We start from the raw sequence: 22,147 nt of genomic DNA, 5'->3' as shown, positions 1-22,147 counted from the left end.
AGCCAACTCTTCTGGTTTTTAATGGTTTTTTTCTTTGATCTAATATAGCTGCCAGATCACGTGACCAATGACATCATAAATTAACATTGTCTAATATAATTGTTGCATCGATCACACCCAAGAAATTTCAAACTGATTGGACTAAGCATTGTATTTGTCAAATTATGACGGCATAATTAAGGCACCAATGATGTCATCGTTAACAAAACTTATTCCCCATGTGGCGTTCTTTACAGTAAGCCACATTTAATTTTTTTCCATGTAGCGGTTTCGGAGATATAGAGGTACAAAGTTTTTTTGGTTTTTCCAAGATGGCGCCTGTAACATGTGACACATGACGTCATAATTATCAATAAAAATTCTACAGGAGGAGGCGCTCGTATGGTGTAAAATTTCCTGTTAATTCGACCAATGCTTGCTGAGAAATGAATTTTAAAAAATGCAGACATACTTACATACGCCACACTTACGCACGCAACCGAGCGCTTAACCACGCTTCTCGCTCCGTGAGCGCAGGATAATGATGTGCATACGTATACCATCATGTATTATCCTTGTGCCAAGTATGACCAAAATCGGTCCATACATCTCCGAGATATGGTTGCGGATTAGTTAGGCAGCTTAGCAATTTTTGGGGGAACGACTTTACAAAAGTACCATTTTTATTTTAGTGGTTCATTGGACCATGAATGAATGAATGAATGAATGAATGAATATGACCATATGACCATATGACCATATGCAATATAATTATGACCGGAGGCAAGACATATACAGTGTTTGACTTTTGCGCAAATACGACTCGCACAGCATAATATCGAGCAATACATTTATGCAAATAAATCATCAGCTATTGGAGTTAGACTAAAATCGTAAATACATAAATTGCTGGACAAATTACCTTGAACAACATGTTGTCTGTTCTAAAGCTATATTGTCATTACATCCTTGTAGTTGCGTACATGTTAGATATATGAGAGGTGCGCGAGTCACAAGTATAACACATTTGTATAAACACTCGGTATTATATGACTAATTATTATTACATGGAAGCGTAAGATTTATTATGCAGGCATGCATAAGTTTTACAAATAACACTGCATGTAATGAAATAAAAGTTAGCCTCCTTGTTGAAAATATATACATAATTGGTTTTTGTCCTTGGTGTTTGTCCAATAAAAAGGTGAAGAACACCGTATATTTCTTGCCTCCGGTCCTAAATCTATTGTATATGGTCTAATGGACCACCAAAATAAAAATGGCGCTTTTATCAAGCCATTCCCCATTTTCGATAAATATGCTGCTAAGCTGCCTGACTAGATGTATGCACGCACTAAAAGCAATCCATAAGTCCCCGCTTCGGACGAAGTCCAACGGGAGCTAATATATAATAGTTCACTTGGTGACAACAACATGAGAATAAATAAAGTGATAAAGTCCTCCCCCTATCCCCCCTCCCCTCCCCCCTCCGGCCCCTCCCCCCTCCGGCCCTTCCCCCCTCCCCTCCCCCTTCCCCCTCCCCTCCCCCCCTCCCTCCCCCTCCCCTCCCCCCCTCCATCCCCCCTCTTCTCCCCTCTCCCCCTCCCCCTCCCACTCCCACTCTTCTCCCCTCCACCCCGTTCCCCTCCCCTCCCCTCCCCCCTCCCCTCCCCCACCCGGCAATGCCGTGTACTTCTGCTAGTATATAATAGTTCACTTGGTGACAACAACATGAGAATAAATAAAGTGATAAAGTCGACGTAATACATGTTGCTCTTTGATTCATGTAAAACAATCATAATACATAAATCTTTGCCATTTTCCCTTCACAGATTGCTTTTTTTCATGTGCTTTAAAATACTCACCTGTTGTCCAGCTAGTCCACGATGTCCACTCGGTCCTTTTGTGCCATTATTGCCTGGAACACCTCGGCTTCCCTGCCAACACAGCAAGCATTTTTTTTTTTTTTTTTTAGCTTTGTGTGCTTATTTTAAGCCTTTAAAGGGCAAGAATGTTAGAATCTGACAATGGAGCACATATTTGACCAAGAATAAAGTATGACCTTGGTCTGCTGGTTGTAGTATTGTATGATTTTAGCACTGATGCAGTGCCCTGGCAAATTAATTAGGGTTTAAATATGACAATGTGCTGGAGGATCCCGAAGAATATGGAAGCGGGCCAGGGATAGAGTTTGATGAGAAAAGGATTGAAACCTCCCCCGCTCCGGAGCAATCAGGCCTGGAGACGGGTCCGATGTCTTTCCAGGCCATGTTAAATTTATTACGGGGAATGAGTGACGTAATTAAGGGAATGAGTGAAGATATAAATGAATTGAATGAACAAATGAATAACAACAGTGAACGATTGGAGGCCTGTAGTGAACGATTGGATGCTGGGACTGAAGAAATAAAAGCCCAAAGAGAACAAACGAATGGATTAAAGGAAGAAATAAATAATGAATTTGGGGCACAGGAGACGGCATGTTTGGAGGTAAATGGGGAGTGTCTAGAGGTAAAGAGGACAAACTCAAATTAAAATGGGGAATGTTTGGCTGGAAATGACCTGGTAGGCTGTCGGGCTGGTGTGGATGTCACAATTCAACAACGGGAAGGAATTGTAAATTGTGTAGCACCAGGGCAGTGGTGCGGAGCAACAGGGGGTAAGAATATTAGAGGTTCGTGTAACGGAACTGGACCGGGTGTGTATAGATAAAGACCTGTTGGGGCCAGAATTTGATTGGGGATGGGGATGTGAATGAATTTGGACCGGAGCGGCTGGATACCTTGGACAGTACCATCGAGGAAGAAGTTGCTCAGGTCAAATGGAGTCTGGGGGATCGGTCGGTCCATTGAGTCGGTCGGCCCATTGAGTTGAGTCGGTCCATTGAATGTGCCCATGATGAGATTAACGTGACCGCGGGGATCCTCACAACGAACAACACTTGGGTACCAAAGGCTCCGAAAGGGAGGGGCAAAACAACCCAAAGAAGGGGTCGTTACCTGCAGCTATGGGGGTTGGAGCACATATTTGCGAGGACCATCTCCTCACAAATAGAGGTACAACTCCTCACAAATAGAGGTTGGCCGGGGACCAACTCCCAATAGGTAATAACGAGGCCTAAATTTTTAAAATAAAAATTAAATTGAAATTGATCAAATTAAATTGATCTCGCGAGATCTTGGAGACGGCGGAAGGGATTTTCGAAGCTCCACACGGTCTCCACGTTTTTCGAAGTTAAGTCTGTTCACAATTGTATTTTGTCGAAACTGTATTTATCTTTCGGTGTGTGAAGTTATTGTGTGCAACTTTGGTTGTTTCTCGGTGTTTATCTTTCATAAATTGATCGTCTGTTTGCCGTGTCGCGAGCAAGGCCTTGTACAGTGTGCACTGTACAACCTTGAGGCTTTGTTTTTCTCTCAGTGGTCCATCTTTTGTGATCCAATAACTTTCGTTCTCTGTATTCCCAGTCTTTTCACCCATAGCCTACTTCCTTGTGTAAATCTCAACTCAAAAAAAAACAAAAAAAAAAAAAAAAACATTTCTTTCTCTGTTCTCATTCGTTTATTCATTCTTATTCGTTCGTTCGTTCTTCGACCACGTGTTTCTCCCCCATTTCCCCAGATAGTTTTCACTCATTAACCTTCAATGTTTACACTTTCCCCTCAAGTTATGTATTCCGTCATATTTTATAACACCTTTTTCTTCTTCTTCTTTAAAAGGCTGCTTTCGACTTGCTCACCAAATCAATTCATCCCAAAAAAAAAATCCATCTCCTATAGTGCCTTTTTTCTACATTCCCTAAACTCTCCTGCACTCCATCCTCCATCCAGCGTCCTTAAACGTATTTTTAACTCGAAGGTCACAAGAAACTCATTTTGCAATAAATGTTCGTTTCCCATAAATCGTACACTTTCAAAAATCCAATCTCACCCCTCCCCTCCAAATCTTCCCCATAACCCCTCCCCTCCAAATCTTCCCCATCACCCCTCCCCTCCAAATCTTCCCCATCACCCATCCCTTTCAAATCTCCCCCCTTGCCCCCTCCCTCCTAAACTACCCCCTCACCCCTCCCCGCCAAGACGCCCCCTCGCCCCTCCCCTCCTAGACTCCTGCCTCACCCCTCCCCTCCAAATCTCCCCCATATCCCATCCCTTTCAAATCCCTCCCCTTGTCCCTTCCATTCCAAACTCCCCCCTCACCCCTCCCCTTCAAATCTCCCCACCCTCATTGCTTCTCAATTTCCCCCCTCTCACTCCCCCTCCTCAAAGCGTCCTCCCCGCTTCTTCCCCCTTCAAACTCTCACCTCCATCTCCCCCAACCTTCTGCCTCGCTCTTCCCCCTCCTCAAATAACACCTCATTGTGGCTCACCCAATCACCATCAAACCTTTTGTCCGCCCCATCCTTCCCTTTCTCCGAGCTATTCTGAAATCTCTGACACACCTTCAACAGCTCTCCCTACCTCTTCCACCTCTTCCACATCTTACCCTACCCCTCCTCCCCCCTGTTCTGTATCTGATGCTCCCCCTTCCTCTTCATTAACGGTATGGACCTCAAACATCCGGGGCCTTCGTTCAAACTTAACCGATCTCTCCATACAGGTTGCTTCTGTCAAACCAGACGTGATCTGCTTAACAGAAACTTTCCTCCTTTATGATGTCTCTGATTCCATAGTATCTCTCCCGGGCTACTCCCTCCTCCGGTATGATAGACCTGAGCCTCGTCCTGGAGGCGGGGTTGCTATCTTTATCAAAAACTCTCTTCCTCACTCGCCCTGCACTGCACTCTCTCCACCTCACCCCCAGGAATACCTCTGGCTACGGCTTCCCCTTCGCTCCCACCTCTTGTTCATATGTGTGTTGTACCGTCCACCAAACAGTGATGACTCCATCTACATCTCGCTGTCTGATGATATGGACCAACTTCTATCTACTCATCCCAACTCTCTCTTCCTCATATGTGGTGATTTCAACTGTCATCATGCCAGTTGGCTGGGTGTGGGTACCTCTCTCACCAGCCATGGCTCCTCAGCAAAGGACTTCTGCGACTCACTGGGACTGACACAATCTGTCAATTTCCCGACCCGGATCTCAGTCAACGGAACATCTTCTCTTCTGGACTTGGTTATGACTAACTTCCCTGAAAATGTCTGCTGCTCTTCTTCTGCTCCGATCGGATCATCTGATCATGTCCTTGTTAAAGTGGACATCTCTCTGACCATCCTCAGGGAGCCTGCTCAGCGTCGACGAGTCTGGCATTTCACTCAGGCCAACTGGCACGGTCTTCAAGCAGCCATCAATCATCTGGACTGGTCTCCCATCTCTACCACCTCTGACATCAACTCATCCTGGGAATTCTTCCAAAGTAAATTGCTCTCTCTCATGCACAGATTTATCCCATCTCGTCTTCAGTTGTCATACCCTTCCTCCCGTCCATGGTACACGGAATCTTGTGGTGAGGCTGTTGCCCAGAAACAACTTGCCTTCGTCTCCTGGAAAGCAAATCCAACGGAAGGAAATCTCATTTCCTTTCACAAAGCCCGAAACAAGTGTGTGTCCACCCTCAGGAGAGCCAGGAAACAATATCTCTCCGTTCTCAAGACCGAACTCTCTTATCTGTCTCCCTCTTCCAAATCCTGGTGGCGTCTGGTCAAATCCGTTTCTGGTGTTTGTTCCCCCTCCATCCCCTCCCTTACCTCAAACGGCTACACAGCTGACTCCGCACGTGAAAAAGCTGAATGCCTCAACTCTGTGTTTGCCTCTAAATCTTGTGTCCCAAACCCATCCCTCTCTGTACCCACCATACCCAGTCGTACCCTGCTGCTCCTGGACTCCGTGTCCTTTCCTCCTGACAAGGTGGAAAAGTTTCTGTCAACCCTCGACTCTGATTCTGCAACTGGACCCGACGGCATCAGCCCACGGGTCCTAAAATCCTGCTCTGCTGCTCTATCTCACCCTCTCTCTGTTCTCTTCACCCTCTCTTTTGCTCAAGGTCAACTGCCATCTGCTTGGAAATCAGCCAACATCACCGCTTTGCACAAAAAAGGTGCAAAAACAGATCCTAGCAACTACAGACCAATCAGCCTTCTCCCAATTATCAGCAAAGTCATGGAATCCATCATTGCTTCTGATATGAAATCTTTCCTCTTCTCCAATGGCTTGATCTCTGATCATCAATTTGGTTTCAGACCAGGTCACTCTACTCTGGACATGCTGCTTCTGCTGTCTCAACAATGGATGGAGGTCCTCAATGCCAAACAGGAAATTAGAGCTGTCTCCCTCGACATATCACGTGCCTTCGACACGGTCTGGCACCCCGCTCTGCTCACCAAACTCTCCTCCTTTGGTATCCATGGAAATCTCCACGCATGGCTGGCGGACTTCCTCTCTAGTCGTCGTCAACGTGTGGCCCTGAATGGGTTTCTCTCATCTCCTCTTCCTGTTCAGGCTGGAGTTCCCCAAGGCAGTGTTCTGGGCCCCGTGCTTTTTCTGGTCTTCATCAATGATCTCTCTGACTCTCTCGAAAATCCTCTCTATCTCTTTGCTGATGACTCCACTCTCTGCCGCTCCATTCCTCTTCCCTCAGATCGGCAGTCTGCTGCCTCCTCACTCTCTGAAGACCTGGACAAAATCACAGACTGGTCAAACAAGTGGAACATGTCTTTCAATCCTGACAAATCTCACACTCTTACTATGTCTCTCCGAAAAGATCGACTGGACAACCCTCCCATCTACTTTCTCAACAATCCTCTCCAAGAAGTTCTGTCGCTCAAGATTTTGGGTCTCACTATCTGCCATGATCTTTCTTGGGAAAACCACATTTCCAAGCTGGCCTCCAAAGCCAGTCGCCGACTGGGCATCCTCCGTCGTGCGAAGTCCTTCCTCGGCACACCTGAGCTCCTCACCACATACAAGGCTTTCATCCGCAGCTCAATGGAATACTGTTCTCCCCTATGGGCCGGTGCTCCTGCCTCACACCTAGCTCGGCTTCACGCTGTTGAAACCAAAGCTTTCAGAATTATTGGAATCTCCCGCGATGAAGCTATCTCTGAGGGCCTTTCACTCACTCACCGCAGGCAGGTAGGTGGTCTTTCTGTCTTCTACCGACTCCTCTCCGGCCTTGCACCCCCAGCTCTCTCTGTGCTCTGTCCCCCAAATATTCCTACAGGTCGCACAAGATCTGCCAGCAACCCTCTGATGGTTAAACTGCCGAAATCTCGGCTCTCCGCTCACCTTCACTCTTTCATTCCTCTTTTCTCCCGCCTCTGGAACAAACTACCTCACTCCCTTCAATCCCACTCCTCCCTCCAGGTCTTTAAAACAGCTGTTCACCACCATCTCTTATCTTCCCCCATCCAAAACCTTGATCTTTTCTACCCCCCGCTAATTCACCCCAGATCCACCTTGTTTGAAATTCCAACTTCTTTCCTGGAAGTCCTGGCAGTGTCCATATGTTTTATACCTCTCCCACTGCCCCCTTCCCACGCCCCCCCCCCCCCAAAGCCCTCGCCCTCTCTCAGATCTCTCGATGTCTCCATGTCTCTCGGTCCCTGCTCTCAAATGTTGTGTTTGTGTCCTTCCCCCTCTCTCCCCATCTTGTCTACCGCTCCCTATGTTATATGTTTTATGTGTCGGTTTGTCTTTCTGTGTGATTAATGTTCGCTCTTTCACGAGCCTCGATCTTGTATACAAAAAAAAAAAAAAAAAAAAAATATATATATATATAAATGGGAGTTCAGCTTGGAAAAGCCTTGGTGGGAGTTGGTCCCCGGCTGTGTAATTCTGACCAGGAGAGGTCATTGGGGTTGGCCTCGTGGGAAATTGCCCCACTTGGAAATTGGGATATGCCAGCCAGCTGGGGGGCTGTGCTGGCGAGATTTGGACTTGGGGTCCGACCATGGGTGTCATGGTACGGCCTGGGCCCCACGGGGGGTCTGGTGGAGTTTGGCGTCCCTTGTCCATCAGGGCGCCGCCCGAGCGAGTGTGAATTTTGTGAGGCCATGGTGGACATTTGGGACAGTGGCATCATTAGTGATACAGGTGTGTTGGAACAAAACGTGTTGGAGGCTGGGACTAAAATGGGTAGGGTAGCAGGACACAGCCTTCAACTGGCTATGGGGGCAACGGCGCCGATATTTGGGAGGAGGGATTGTGGGGAAGTGGTTGAGTAGTCTGGAGGTGAACGTGGTGTTATGGGTGTCCGAGGTGTGCAGACCGTGTCTTTTGGGATTGAGTCTCCTGGTGGAGCATGGCTGTCGACTGGACCTTGGGAGTGGTCAAGTGTGGGTAGGCACTGGGGGCTGCATTTGGTTGGACCGGGGGATGATGCGGAGGTGCAGGGGACGTGGCTGTCGGGATGCCACACACTGTGACTGTGCCTCCCAGGTCCGAGGCCTTGGAAATGGCGGACATGGGAGCAGGTGCTCACCACATTGGCCAGCTGGGGCTAGTGGAGCCGTGTTCCTCGCAGGGGGCTGAAGGATGGATGATGGGTCGCATCCTTATGGACACTCATGGGGCATGTTGGTGTTTCGGCTGCTCAACTTACCCGATGGCTCTTGCACAGAAGAGGGGCGGTGCTGTCATAGCCAAGGGTAGTAGTGTAGCAAAGGTCACCGGAGGAGGCGGATCCACATGCTTGCTGGTACAGTCGGATAAAAGGAAATTTGGTGAAACTTGATAGGCCCCATGGGACAAATTTGGGATTCAGTAGGGTGGATGGCACTCTTGGACCCCACCAACCTGCAACTACCTGCACTTAAGGTAATTGACTTCATGTTTACTGTCCCAGGGTTCGGTACTTGCTTTTAAATTGGGACATGAGTAATTTGGAATGGGGGCGGGTGAGAGTGATGGCAGGGTCGGTGAGGGGGTTGGAATGTGTGCCACAAAGTGTCTTGTTGGTGGTGTTTGTGTATGTGTAGAGGTTTGGTGTTTTTGTGTGGTCGGGAGAATGGAAAAGGAATTGTGTTTGGAAATTTGAATGTGAATATGGGAAATTCACGTGTAAGCAGGCCATGGCAGCATCTTTTTATTGGAATATGTGGTTGAAAATTGTATGGCTGTGGGGGAGGAAATGTTATTGTGGATTTTGTGTGTGGGGAAGGTGTGTGTGTCCACAGGTACAGATCGAGCTCTGGAGGAGCAGTGACTGTGGCCCCCTCTGAGGTAATTGCCCCTGGCAGCCAGTGGTGTCTGGAAATTGGGAGCCCATCGGCGGTGGGGTTTGGTTGGGCGCCCTGCGGTATGGAGACCCTAGGCGACCCGTGAGGCTATGTGAGAGCCTGAGGCGATGGAGCCTGGTATGGAGACGTCCCCGGCGGGACGACAGCTAAAGGAGCTGTTTGGCTGTCATGGGGCCAAGGGTTAAGGGGGGGGGGAGGGGGGTGAAGAAGTCGTAAGTCGGGCGACTTGTTTTTGGACTGCGGGCACCACAGCCTGAAGCACCCCCACCATCTAGCTTGTACGGTACCTCCCTGTTGCCTAAGTGAGGATCACACACATGTGTAATGACATCTATGCCATGGTCTTGCAGGGGGGTGAAATAAGTGCTTTGTTGATTATTGAAATGTGAGTGAATGGTTATGGGATTTGTGTGAGTGAATGGGGGGTGAAATCCACCGAGCTATGTCACTCACCTGTAACACGAGGACAGGGCCCGTGGAAATTTGGGGTACATTGGAGTGGCTCTGCAGGTAACGTTGGGAATTGTGGCATCCACTGGGGGGCGTCGTCTGTAGGATGGGGTTGTACAAATGTTCTTAAACGTTTTGAATTTTGCATTTTTGATTCAGGCTTTCCAGCTAAGATAGGTTTGTGTGTTGTTGACATTTTTCTTCCTGCCCCAGGAGTTAGGAGCGAGGACTTCAAGTTTTGTAAATATGTGAATTGTTGCTTAAGGGGTGTAGAATGCTTAAGGGGTGTAGAATGTTAAGGAGAATAGGTAAGTTAGCTACGGCTCGCTTCCCACAGCCCTCCTAAGTTATTTCATAGGCTAATTAGGTGTGTCGGAAAGTGTTAATGCTGGAACGGTAACGCCTGCAGTGAACCTTGCGGGAGCTACGGTTCCGGGGGGGGGGGGGGGGCTGTATTACTTTTAACTGTTACTCTTGTGCTATGTAGCTTAGGGAATAAGAATAAATCCCCCTGTCCATCCTACCTCTTGTAATCTGACCATTGTGGTTATAATAAATTGGCCTGCAATAAGACGAGGGCTGTCAGGAAACGAACTCAGGCACATACAACACCGACAAGTCTGACAGATACCCAACACATTTGCCAATCGGCAAAAGGAGGCCCCGCCGCCCCGAAGGGAATGATTAGTCATGGTCATGGTCATGGACTGAAGTGGTGGGGCGCGGGGATTGGTTTGAGTGTGGCGTCAACGAAAAGAGGGGAGGGTGTGTTTCCCCCTCTCTTTTTCTCTTTCTCTTGATCCTGGCTTTGGTAATGGGCGGTCACGTTTTGTCTCGAATGCGCCCGTGAGGAGAACTTGTGGAGCTCGGTAAACCTTTACAACATCGGAGGAGGGGGTGTTGTTTGACGATGGTGCTATTCGGAGACGGAGGAGATAGCGAGCAAACCAAAGGAGGCTATCCAGTCTGCTTGCCTCATGCCGGCGGCTGGCTACGGGCGCGAATCCATGGCATCCTGTGTGCGACCATCAAACTCCTAAAAGCCTCGTAGACAAGAGCTGAGTGCCGGCCGATACAAATACAAAGAACATTATTTTATTTCTTTATCATTCCCTTGTGTTGCATACGAGTCTGTATGGGGGCACTCCATTTAGGATATTCGTTTTATCGTGCATTTTCGTGTTTGCTGGCATTTATTTTCATTAAACTTGTTTATTTGTTGTAATTTGAATTCGGTGTCAGTTGAATTGATTATCGCAGGGTCGAAGACGTCCACCGTTGGGACCCGTGAAGGTAAATTGGTCAATCTCCTTTCCCTCGCGTATAAAGAACACCATCATTTTTGACTGAACGCCTCGGAGTGTTAAGCTTGTTTGGCTATCCATTTCCTTGGGGGATTTTAATCCCTAAGAACACGACAATATTATATATATATATATATATATATATATATATATATATATATATATATCAGGGAGAAAGAAGACTGGGCATTTAGAAGAGAACATTGAGGCAGTCAAACAATCTTGTCCTTCAAAGTCCAAGGACATCCTCTCGCCAGCACTCACAAGAGCTTGGTCTTTGGCACACTACTGTCTTTTGGATCATGAGGCAGGACAAGAAACTTTATCCATAAAAAGTGATTATGAAACACAGACACTGACAAGGCAGAGAAATTCAGTGACAGAGCAATCTCCTTCAAAACAGAGCACATCTGGTCTCTCCATTCCCTAGATCTCAACTCACTCAACTTCTTTCTGTGTGGCTACATGGAAGACTATGTTTACAAGGACAACCCTCGTAACATCCAGCAGCTCAAGAGAGCTATTGAGGAGTGTGTAAGATCCATCTCACCTCTCACATGCAAGAGGGTGCCACAGAACATGGCTATCAGAGTGAACGCTTGCCTGGCATGCAGTGGAGGTCACATAAAACATGTCATCCACGCTGTTCCATCATTGTAAATGCACACCGTTCCACCATTATAAATCACAGTGCCAAAAAAAATCTCCCAAGTCTCTACTTTATGATGGCTGATTGTTAATTTTGAATTTTGGATACCTTTTTCAAAATAAAGCATCAAACTAGAACCAAGACTGGTGAAACACCCTGTACACATATATATATATACATATATATATAGATTTTACCCTCTCTCCACGTGTGCCAGATAGTCCAGGAAGGCCAAGGAAGCCAATTATTCCCGTTGGCCCCTGCTTTCCTGGATTCCCAGCAATGCCCTGTGTTCCAGTAGGGCCGCTGAAACCTCGATTTCCCTTCAATTTGGGAAGGGAGTGGGAGGGGAGTGGTAGGGATCAATGCAATAAAATGAAAGCTGTCTTGTTATATTATATAAAATGCAATTGTGTATAGATTATTCCAATGAAAAACAGAAAATATTGACATTGGAGATAAAATTATTTGAAGGTGGCTCATACTTGACATGGACTTTTGTTTATAACGAAGCATGTATGTAACCTTGACAAGCAATCATCACCACACTCATCTGGAAATGTAAATTTAAATTGTATTTTAAATATAAATTTTAATCTTACTATAATTCACCAAATATCCGTCCGTCCGTCCATCCATCCGTCCATTTGAAGGTACCACAAAAACGGCTGAACCGATCGCAACGAAATGTTGGGTGGGTAATGCTGGGACCCCCTGGAGTAAAATAGGCTATATTGTTTTTCCAATTTCAGCTTTGGCCTCCAGCATTTTCAGGTTTGGACTCCCGCATAACGTTATTTTCCTGGGTAACGCACAAACGGCTGCACCGATCGCAACCTGACGAATGAACCTCGGACAAAGACCTTTTATAAGGACATGGGTTGAATCCCTGCTTGAGAGAATGCCAACCCCCTCCCCGCCATCACGGTCGTCTCTCCAACTCACAATCCCACGAGATATGTGGAAAGGACGACCCAAAACCAAATATCTTCTTTTTGATTCGTATATAATCATCATTAAAAGTAAATAATGACCTCGGCTAAAGTTCAAACGACGTGGGTTTAATCTCTACATGAGAGAATGCCACATAGCTATTTGGGCGGTGTATAAGCTAACAGATCGCTGTCTCCATCGATCTTGCCAAGGCCTTAACACCTATCGGCTCAAAATCCTTTTAAATGTTGACTTGGTAGTTTTTACAATGAAGGAAACATTAACAATGTTGTTAAAAGTTTATTTTTTATATTAATGCTATTTAATTTGTGATTGGAGTTATGCTGTTTGGAATGAAAAAAGAGATATTGAGTTCAAGTGAATGACAAAATGCCGTGATGGTTTCTACTTTCTAAACGTGAAATTCGTGGATCGCCATATGCAGATTCGCCACGGACCCAAATCGATGTTTCTATACGTGAATGTACCCATTTGTTTGCGTACGGGTACGTTTTTCATGGACGTCCTTCATGAACTTGATGTCCATGTCTGACGTGCAACTGAAGGTGTGACAGGAATGTGGAATTTATTGCTTTCATGCTTTAGCATATGCTGTTTCTGCATTGTCTGTTTGCTTCTGGCCTCTCACCCGTGCATAGCATGGGTACCTCAGTAGTATTGTAAATTTAAAGTCTGTAAAAATTTTGTCGAAATTTCAGTCTGTAAAATGTAAATACATTTAAGCCCAAATAGTTTAAATTTGACCAGACTTGATGTTTTCCTTGACCATTAATTCAACAATTATTCACTGTTCCATATGCTTCTTAAAAATACATGATTTAAGGCATGTAGTAGAGCACACACACACACACACACACACACACACACACACACAAACACACACACAAACACACACACAAACATATGTGACGCAACACAAAACTGTTAGACAAGACAAACACAGCCACTGAGCTTGGGTGAAGTGCTGTCACTACTCGACGTACTCTGGGTGCCAGTGACGCCACAAAAATGTCACCGCTTTTATCACTGAACTGTGTGGCATTTCTCAACAAGAAATTTCCTCCTCCCCATGGATGCCAACGTATGGGGATTGTCCATGCTCTTAACCTTTGAAATGCTGAGCGTCAAGCAAGGAAGCAGCATGTGCCATTTCATAAGTCTTTGGTTATGAGTTATAATCTGCCGGGGTTTGAATTTTGGGTTTAAACCGCCGACCTCACAGACTCAGAGCGGATGCTCTACAACATTACACCACTGAGTCTTCATGGTATTTAAATTGTTCACTAAATTGTCACCATTTTGATTTTCGAAATCAGTACATGCATCAAGTAGGAAACATGTGGTTATGGGTATTGGTTACCAACATGAGGAATACAAAATCGCAAAATAATTAATAAACATACTTTACATTACTGCTTTTTAAAAGGAACAGTTCAGAACCACTCTCAAACATTTAAATGCATGGATACAAGCAACTGATTAATTTTAAACTTTAATATAAACAATTATACTCATAAACAGTAAATTTGTTTGAAGGATGGTACAGATTGTATTGAAAACATCATGACAGATAGAAAAATTCTGTTCTATTTACCTGGAAACCTTTTAAACCTGCGTTTCCAGCTCCTCCTGCCTCTCCGTAACTAAAATCTCCCTGACACAAACATATACATAAAAATCAAATAAATTATGCTTGGCTTGAAAACTGAAAGAAATGATTAGGATAAATGACAAATTGTCAAATGTAATTAAGAAATCTTGAGCATTCCATCAACTTCGAGATTCAGACAGACACATTGCCATGGTGTTACTCAAGCAAGTGCACAAAATTTCATTTGAATAACTACCTTTGTGAATGCCTGAAGAGTTCAATTCATATATACAGGTGTATTGAGCAAGACTGTTTTGCTGTTAGAGACAATATAATAGGCATGTAAGCAAAAGTTAAAAGAAAGGGACCGAGATTTGATTTTGACTTACAAGGGGCATTCAAATAATTCTCAGAATAAGATGCTCAATATATATACAATATATATATATATATATATATATATATATATATATATATATATACAGACTTGGCATTTAATATGGAATTTTTTTTTGGGGGGGTGAACTTACTTTTCAAGTTGACTTAGAACCAAAAGTTCATTGGACTTATGTTGAAATTATTCTAGATTTTGTTAATGTGACCTTTCAAAGAAACAAAAACCACATTTGACATTTCGAAGCAAATAAATTGATCCTTGAAAGTGATGTAAACTGATATTGAACTCAATTCATGGACAGTACTGTGTTAAACTTCTGTACGTTTTCCAGAAATATCTCTTTATTTTGCACATTAGCCAAATTTTTTTTAAACAAAAACAAAAGTTAAATTACGACTGGGATTACGGACAGTAAAATTACAGTTCAGTACTTCGTGTAACCCCCATGAGCATTCAGGAGAGCACGTACACGTTGAGGCATGCTGTCACGAGATTTGCCAAGGTTTTGGACAGGAATCGCTTGCCATGCAGTGACAATAGCCTGCTGCAATTCACTCACAGAGGTCGGCTGCTGGTCCAAGTGGTCGATTTGACGCATTAATTCTGCCCACAAGTTCTCTGTCGGATTCATATCCGGGGACATGGCAGACCACTCCATATGCTCTACACCACGGTCAGCAAGAAAGTGTTGGATCATGCGAGCACGATGAGGCCGTGCATTGTCATCTTGGAAGACATAGTTTCCTCGAAACGCTGTACGAGCAAATGGAAGCAATGTTTCTTCCAGAATGGCCCTGTACTTGAACTGGTTCAGGTTTCTATTCAGAACAACCAGGTCAGTTTTGCCCCCTGCATGAAAAGCAGCCCAAACGGTCACCCCACCACCTCCAGCTTGGACTCTTGGCACTATACAATCTTTGTTGTAGGCTTCATGCACTTGTCTGCGCACTCGGACGCGGCCATCTTGACGATAGACCAGAAATCTAGACTCGTCACTGAAGATCACGTGATTCCAGTGTCCTGGCTGCCATTGACGGTGCTCTCTGGCCCACTGCAATCGGCACTGGCGGTGTTGTCTGGTCAGGCGTGGTTTTCTCAGGGGACGCCTGGCACGATAGCCTGCTTGAACCAGTCATTGGTTGACTAGCCTTCTGGATACAGACACATTTGTCAGTTGCTGCCACTCAGCCCGAAGCCAATTAGCTGACTTGGTACAGCCATTGCGGACTAACCGGTGCAGCTGGCGATCATCCCTCCTTGTGGTTCTGCAGGGACGTCCTGGCCTCGGTATTGGAGTAGGGACACCCCTCTGAGCATTTCGTTTCAGGATCTTTGACACCTGACCTTGAGTGATGCCATGCTGCCGAGCAATAGCACGCTGTTTCATGCCGTAATTCCGTAAAGCCACCACTCCATGACAAACAGCATTGTCGAGTTGACGGACCATCTCCAGAGGAAGCGGCAATAACTTTTGGAGACATGCAGCAGTTGTTTTCCACTAATACAGAACGCAACAACCCTTGTATACCTGACTGTGAAGCCAATCATCAAATGCACCTGTCCGTACATTTTGCCACGCCACCTGTGATATAATCCTGTTGTTGACTTCTTGCTGTGACAGACAATCAGTGACATGGTTCTTTTAACAAATAAATCACCAAAGCGTAAAAGAAACTCACCAGATTGATATACTGAGTTAAGAAAGTAAACCCAAGTCAAGAAAAAAAAAAAATTCCATATTAAATGCCAAGCGAGACATCGGATAGGCAATGTGATACGGTCGTGGATAAAAATATTGGCACCCTTTCACTTTTTTCAAATAACTCACAATTTTCTCAAAACATAAGTTGAAATTGACAAAAGTATTTGGTCTCCACAATTCTTAAATTTCACTGTTATTATTACAGAACCATTATTTTTGATTCAGAACTTAATATATCCTTTTAAATCAGAAAATAAAAAGAAATGGGATTGACAAAATTATTGACACACGAGAGTTAATATTTGATAGTACAGCCTTTGGACAAAATAACTGCAGTCAAGCGCTTCCTATAGCCATGAATGAGCTTCCTACACCTCTCTACTGTCAGTTTGGTCCACTCATCTTGTACAAACTGCTCCAGTTCTCCCTGATTTGAAGGGTGCCTTCACCCAACTGCTATTTTCAGATCTCCCCACAGGTGTTCAATGGGATTTTGATCTGGACTCATTGCTGGCCACTTCAGAACAGTCCAGCGTTTTGTCTTGAACCATTCCTGGGTGCTTTTTGAAGTGTGTTTGGGGTCATTGTCCTGCTGAAAGACCCATGACCTTCGACGGAGACCCAGCTTTCTGACACTAGGTTGAACATTGCCCTCCAAAATGCCTTGGTAATCTCCTGATTTAATGATACCATGCACACATTTATGCCAGGAAGAGAAACGACAGACGCGCTCTTTATTGTGAGGCAGTTGCAGGAGAAGTAGTACATGGAGAAGAGGAAGAAGTTGTTTATTGGGTTTGTTGATCTGGAGAAAGCATTCGATAGGGTTCCACGCGAAGTATTGACATGGGCATTGAGGAAGTTAGGAGTGGAGGAATGGTTGACCAGAGTAGTGATGGCAATGTACAAAAGAGCGCACATAGCTGTAAGGATGAAGGACGGGAACAGTGGTGAGTTTGAGGTGAAGGTGGGAGTGCATCAGGGGTCGGTACTACGTCCACTACTATTTGTAGCTGCGATGGAGGTGCTGGCTCAGAACGTAAAGGAGGTTTTACCGTGGGAGTTGTTGTATGCAGGTGATCTGGTGTTGATTGCGGAAAGTATGGATGGACTGAAGGAAAAGATGAACAAGTGGAAGGAATGTATGGAGGCGAGAGGCCTGAAGGTGAATATCGGAAAGACGAAGGTGATGGCAAGTGGTAAAGCATGTGGTGAGGTGGAAAGAACTGGGAAGTGGCCGTGTGCTGTGTGCAGGAAGGGTGTCGGAGTGAACTCCATTCAATGTACAATGTGCGCTGAGTGGGTTCATCAAAAATGTAGTGGTCTGAGAGGGTCATTAACCAGTATGGCAGCTACATTCAAGTGTAAGGTGTGCGCAGAGGGAGCTGCAGATGGAGGAAATGTTGAGTTGAATCTTGGAGACGGCGTGAAGCTGGAAGGTGTGAAAACATTATGCTACCTCGGAGACATGCTGAATGGAGAAGGTGGATCAGACTCGGCAACGGTTGCGAGAGTGAGATGTGCATGGAAGAAGTTTCGGGAACTGAGTGGCGTGCTGATGAGGAGGGGAGTGTCGTTGGGGCTGAAGGGAAAGGTGTATGCTGCATGTGTGAGAAGTGTTATGATTTATGGGAGCGAGACATGGGTAATGAACGTAGAGCAGCATCGAAGGCTGAAAAGGGTGGAAATGCGAATGGTTCGGTGGATGTGTGGAGTATTGTTGAGAGAGAGAGGAAGACAAATGATGAATTGCGAAAGATGATGGGAATTGAGCCTGTGATTTATGCTGTGAAGAGGAACAGGTTGAGATGGTTTGGTCATGTGTTGAGGAAGGATGAAAGTGACTTGTTGAGAAGAGTGATGGAAATGAATGTAGAAGGAAGTAGAGGACGGGGAAGACCGAGAGAGACTTGGCTAAAGATGTTGGAAGAAGAAATGCGGGCAAGGGGGTTAAGAAGGAGAGATGCAGAAAATAGGGCAAAATGGAGAAGATTGTCATGGGGACCGCAAGGCTAGCCTCTGCTCTAGCAGGGAAAATGGCCTTAAAATGCATGATGTTGTTGTATGCACACATTCAAGGCACCCATTGCCAGAGGCAGCACAGCAACCCCAAAACTTCACTGAACCTCCTCCATTTTTGACTGTAGGGAAGGTGTTCTTTTCTTTGAAGGCTTCATTTTGTTTTCTGTAAACATAGAGATGATGTGCTTGACAAAACATCTCTAATTTGGTCTTATCTGTCCACCGGACATTCTCACAGAAGGATTTTGGCTTGTTCAAGTGTGTTTTGGCAAACTCAGTTGGGCTTTCTCAGCAGTGGTGTCCTCCCGGGTCTCCTACCACAGAACCCCCTTTCATTGAGTTGGGGACGGATGGTGCGAGTTGGAACTGTCGTACCTTTTGTCTGAAGGTCAGTTTGAATCTGTTTGGCAGTTGATCGAGGTGCTTTCTCCACCATTCAAACAATCCTTAGCTGCAATCTTCAATTAAGTTTTCTCTTGCGGCCACGTCCAGGGAGGTTGTCTACTGTGCCATGGGCCTTAAACCTCCTGATAACATTGCGTACGGTGGACACAGGAACATTAAGTTCTCTGGAGATGGACTTGTAATAATAATAATAATAATAATAATAAAGGAGTCTTATATAGCCCCGTCAAGCAGAGTAAACGACCCTCATGGCGCTTTACATTATAATGCGAACGCACACACATACACAAACATATACACACACACAGACACACCTTCACTCTTGCCCTATTCCTCTCCCTCCCCATTCAAAACCCACAGATGTGTACTCCCCCTCCTCCTCCCCTCCCTCCCCCGCACATGCACACAGACATACTCTCGATCTCTGTCCCACCTCAAACCAAAGGGAAAACAGGACTTAGTCTTTGAAAGACTTGTGAAACAGATAGGTTTTGAGGGAGGTTTTAAAGGCAGGAAGAGAGTCAACATGTCGAACAGAGGAAGGCAAGTCATTCCAGAACAGAGGTGCAGCGAAAGAAAAGGATTTCTCGCCAAACGACTTGGTGCTGGTGCGCGGCGGCTCTAAGGTCATAGAGTCGTCGCTTGAACGAAGCCGTCGCCGAGGTTCATAGAGAGTGAGCAAATCGGAGAGATAGTGAGATCCCGTTCCACACAATGATTTATAACATAGTGTGCATATTTTGTATTGCACACGATCAGAGACAGGCAGCCAGTGTAAAGATTCAAGAAGCGGAGTAACATGGTCAGACTTCTTCGCCTTACAGACAAGACGAGCGGCAGAGTTTTGAACCTTTTGTAACTTATCCAAGAGAAACTGAGGGCAGCCAGCATACAAAGAATTACAATAGTCTAGCCTTGAGAGGACAAGGGCACAGACCAGAGTTAGAGCAGCTTGAGGAGTAAGAAAGTGGCGAATGGATGCAATCTTTCGCAGCTGAAAGTATGCAGATTTGCAAGTTTGAAGTACTTGCTTGGAAAATGTCATGTTACAGTCGAAAACCACACCAAGGTTCTTGGCCGACGAAACAAAGTTTACATCGGTTTCACCAACATGAATAGTGGTAGGAAGTGAACATTGTAGAGGACATCTGTGCGATCTTACAATCATAGACTCTGTTTTAGCATCGTTCAGCTGAAGTTAGTTTTGGGTCATCCACGCCTTCACGTCGGCAATACAGCCTTCTAACACTTCAACAGTGGGCACGATTTGTTGAATCGTGCTTCCTTTGTACAGCTGATTGTCGTCCGCAAAGGCGTGGTGATCAACTGAATGTCTGGCAACAAGATCAAATAGAGGCTGAGTGTACAAAAGAAAGAGGATAGGTCCCAGGATTGAGCCCTGGGGAACGCCAAAGGAAAGCGGACAAGGGGCTGATTTCTGGCCATTGACAACAACTGTTTGCACTCTATCAGTAAGATAGGACATCAGCCAAGAAAGGGGAGTACCAGTTATACCAAATGTGATTTCAAGACGACGAATTAAGACACCATGGTCAATTGTGTAAAAGGCGGCAGACAAGTCCAAAAGAGCAAGAACGGAAACCTTACCACAGTCAAGAGAGGTTAGAAGATCATTGGTTATTCTTAGGAGAGCGGTCTCGGTGCTATGGCCTGGTCTATATGCTGACTGGCGAGAATTGAAAAGATTATTTGAAATTAGATGGTCATTCATCTGTGATAGCACAATTCTTTCTGTGATCTTTGACAGGAAAGACAGGTTGGAGATAGGACGGTAATTTTTCATGTCGTTAAGGTCAAGGGTGGGCTTTTTAAGAAGTGGTTTAACAAGAGCTTGCTTAAAGAGAAGCGGAAATGAACCCATAGTCAGAGAATCATTGATAACTGCAGTAATAAATGGGAGGAGGGTGTCCAAACACTCAATAAGCAAATCGGTTGGAAGGGGGTCAAGATCACATGTTTTTGTGTTTGACTTGAGGATTGTACATTTGACAATTTCCTCAGTAACAGGAGTAAATGAACTAAGAGGTCGTCCGTGAAAGCAGTGTTCAGCATCATCGAAGGAAAGGAGTGACTGCTTGTCAAGATTGTTTCTTATTGACTGAATTTTATTGTGAAAGAAATGCAGGAAGCGTTGGGGTAGTTCGTTTTGAGGAAATACAGTGGGAAGAACGGATTTATTTTTGGTGGCAAACAGGCGGTTGGTAATGCTGAAGCGTTGCTTGCAGAAGGAGCTCCTAGTAATCCGATCAGAAATATATGACGTTTTTGCTTTCAGAATGATTTTCATGACGAGTCTTTTAGCTTTGTTATACAACTGTTTATGGACTGTGAGGCCAGTCTTCAGCCACTGTCTCTGGGCACATCGTCGTTCCTTTTTGGCAGCCCTGACTTCGTCGCTGACTGCGCTGAACCACGGAGTACTCCTGCGTCTGGGAACGGCGCGCCATGTCGCTGGAGCATGACAGTCCAACGCTGTGCGGAGGCAACAGTCGAGGTCTTCTGCAGTGACATAGGAACGGCCAGAGAGACGGGTGTGAAGGTCCTCTTTAAAGGCGGAACGGTCGATGGCACGAATGTTGCGGGCAGTGATGAAGGTGGGCTGAAGACGAGGAACAGCAATACTCAGGTGGCTGGTGACACAGAAGTGGTCTGAGGCAATAGCACAGGTCACTGACGTAGACTGCACCAACTGATCATCGCATCTGTGCACTAACCAATCCAGGATGTGTCCTTTAACGTGTGTAGGTTGGGAGACGGACTGAGACAGACTAAAAGTAGAAAGGAGGTCAATGATCTTTGAAGTGAGAGGAAATTGTGGTTAGTCGTAGTGGACGTTGAAATCTCCAAGAATCAAGACGAAACCAGGAAGAGTATTGCAGTGGTCGAGCAGATTAGGAAGCTGGGTCACGAACATAGAGTCAGTAAGCTTGTTTTTCCGGTTAGGTGGAGGTCGGTAGAGGCAGAAGAAATGAAGAGTGAAGGTGACATGGGCTAGCTCGTAGGATGAATGGTCGAACGAAAAAGTCGTGGTGAAGGAGACAAAGGGAGAGAAGTTGTCTCTGTAAATAACAGCCACGCCCCCACTCCTAGAGGAGCGAGGAAATGACTGCAGGGTGTATCCAAGTGGGGTGAGATCAGCACACCTCACTTCGTCGCCACTGGGTCGGAGCCAAGTTTCGGTCAGAAAAAACACGTCGATATCATTATCTTGAATAAAAGAGGTAATTTCAGTTAGCTTTTCAGGACTACTCACAGACTGAGCGTTAAATAAGGCGAGATACAGGTCAGAACGGTGTTGTTTTGGTGCTGTGTATGTTCTACAGGGATAGATGAGGTTATTGAAATTGACAGGGGACACTTTTTTGCAGGAATTATAAAAATGTGGGCCGGGCCGTCGCTGGTCGCGAAGAGAAATCACAATCGGTATTTTTCTCTGCTTTCTCCTCCCGCCTCGCTTTGTGCGTTTTCTCGCGAGACCAACGCCGATTTGT

General features: G+C 45.5%; 1 protein-coding gene across 1 annotated transcript in view; it reads right to left on the bottom strand.

The window, feature by feature from the left end:
- Nucleotides 1–22,147, bottom strand: part of LOC137425150 (uncharacterized) — a 510,298-nt gene that overhangs the window by 103,634 nt on the left and 384,517 nt on the right. Inside the window, exons 86-88 of the mRNA XM_078776351.1 lie at nucleotides 14,113–14,172; nucleotides 11,762–11,887; nucleotides 1,845–1,916 (exon numbers count right to left, since the gene is read on the bottom strand). Coding sequence (XP_078632477.1) covers nucleotides 1,845–1,916; nucleotides 11,762–11,887; nucleotides 14,113–14,172 — 258 coding nt within the window. The remainder of the gene's footprint in view (nucleotides 1–1,844; nucleotides 1,917–11,761; nucleotides 11,888–14,112; nucleotides 14,173–22,147) is intronic.

The sequence above is a fragment of the Myxine glutinosa genome, chromosome 4 (genome assembly GCF_964187855.1).
Source record: "Myxine glutinosa chromosome 4, kmMyxGlut1.1, whole genome shotgun sequence".
NCBI classification, from domain to species: Eukaryota; Metazoa; Chordata; class Myxini; order Myxiniformes; family Myxinidae; genus Myxine; species Myxine glutinosa.
The sequence above is the reverse complement of the archived record's forward strand: the minus strand, read 5'-3'. Positions and strand labels throughout refer to the sequence as shown.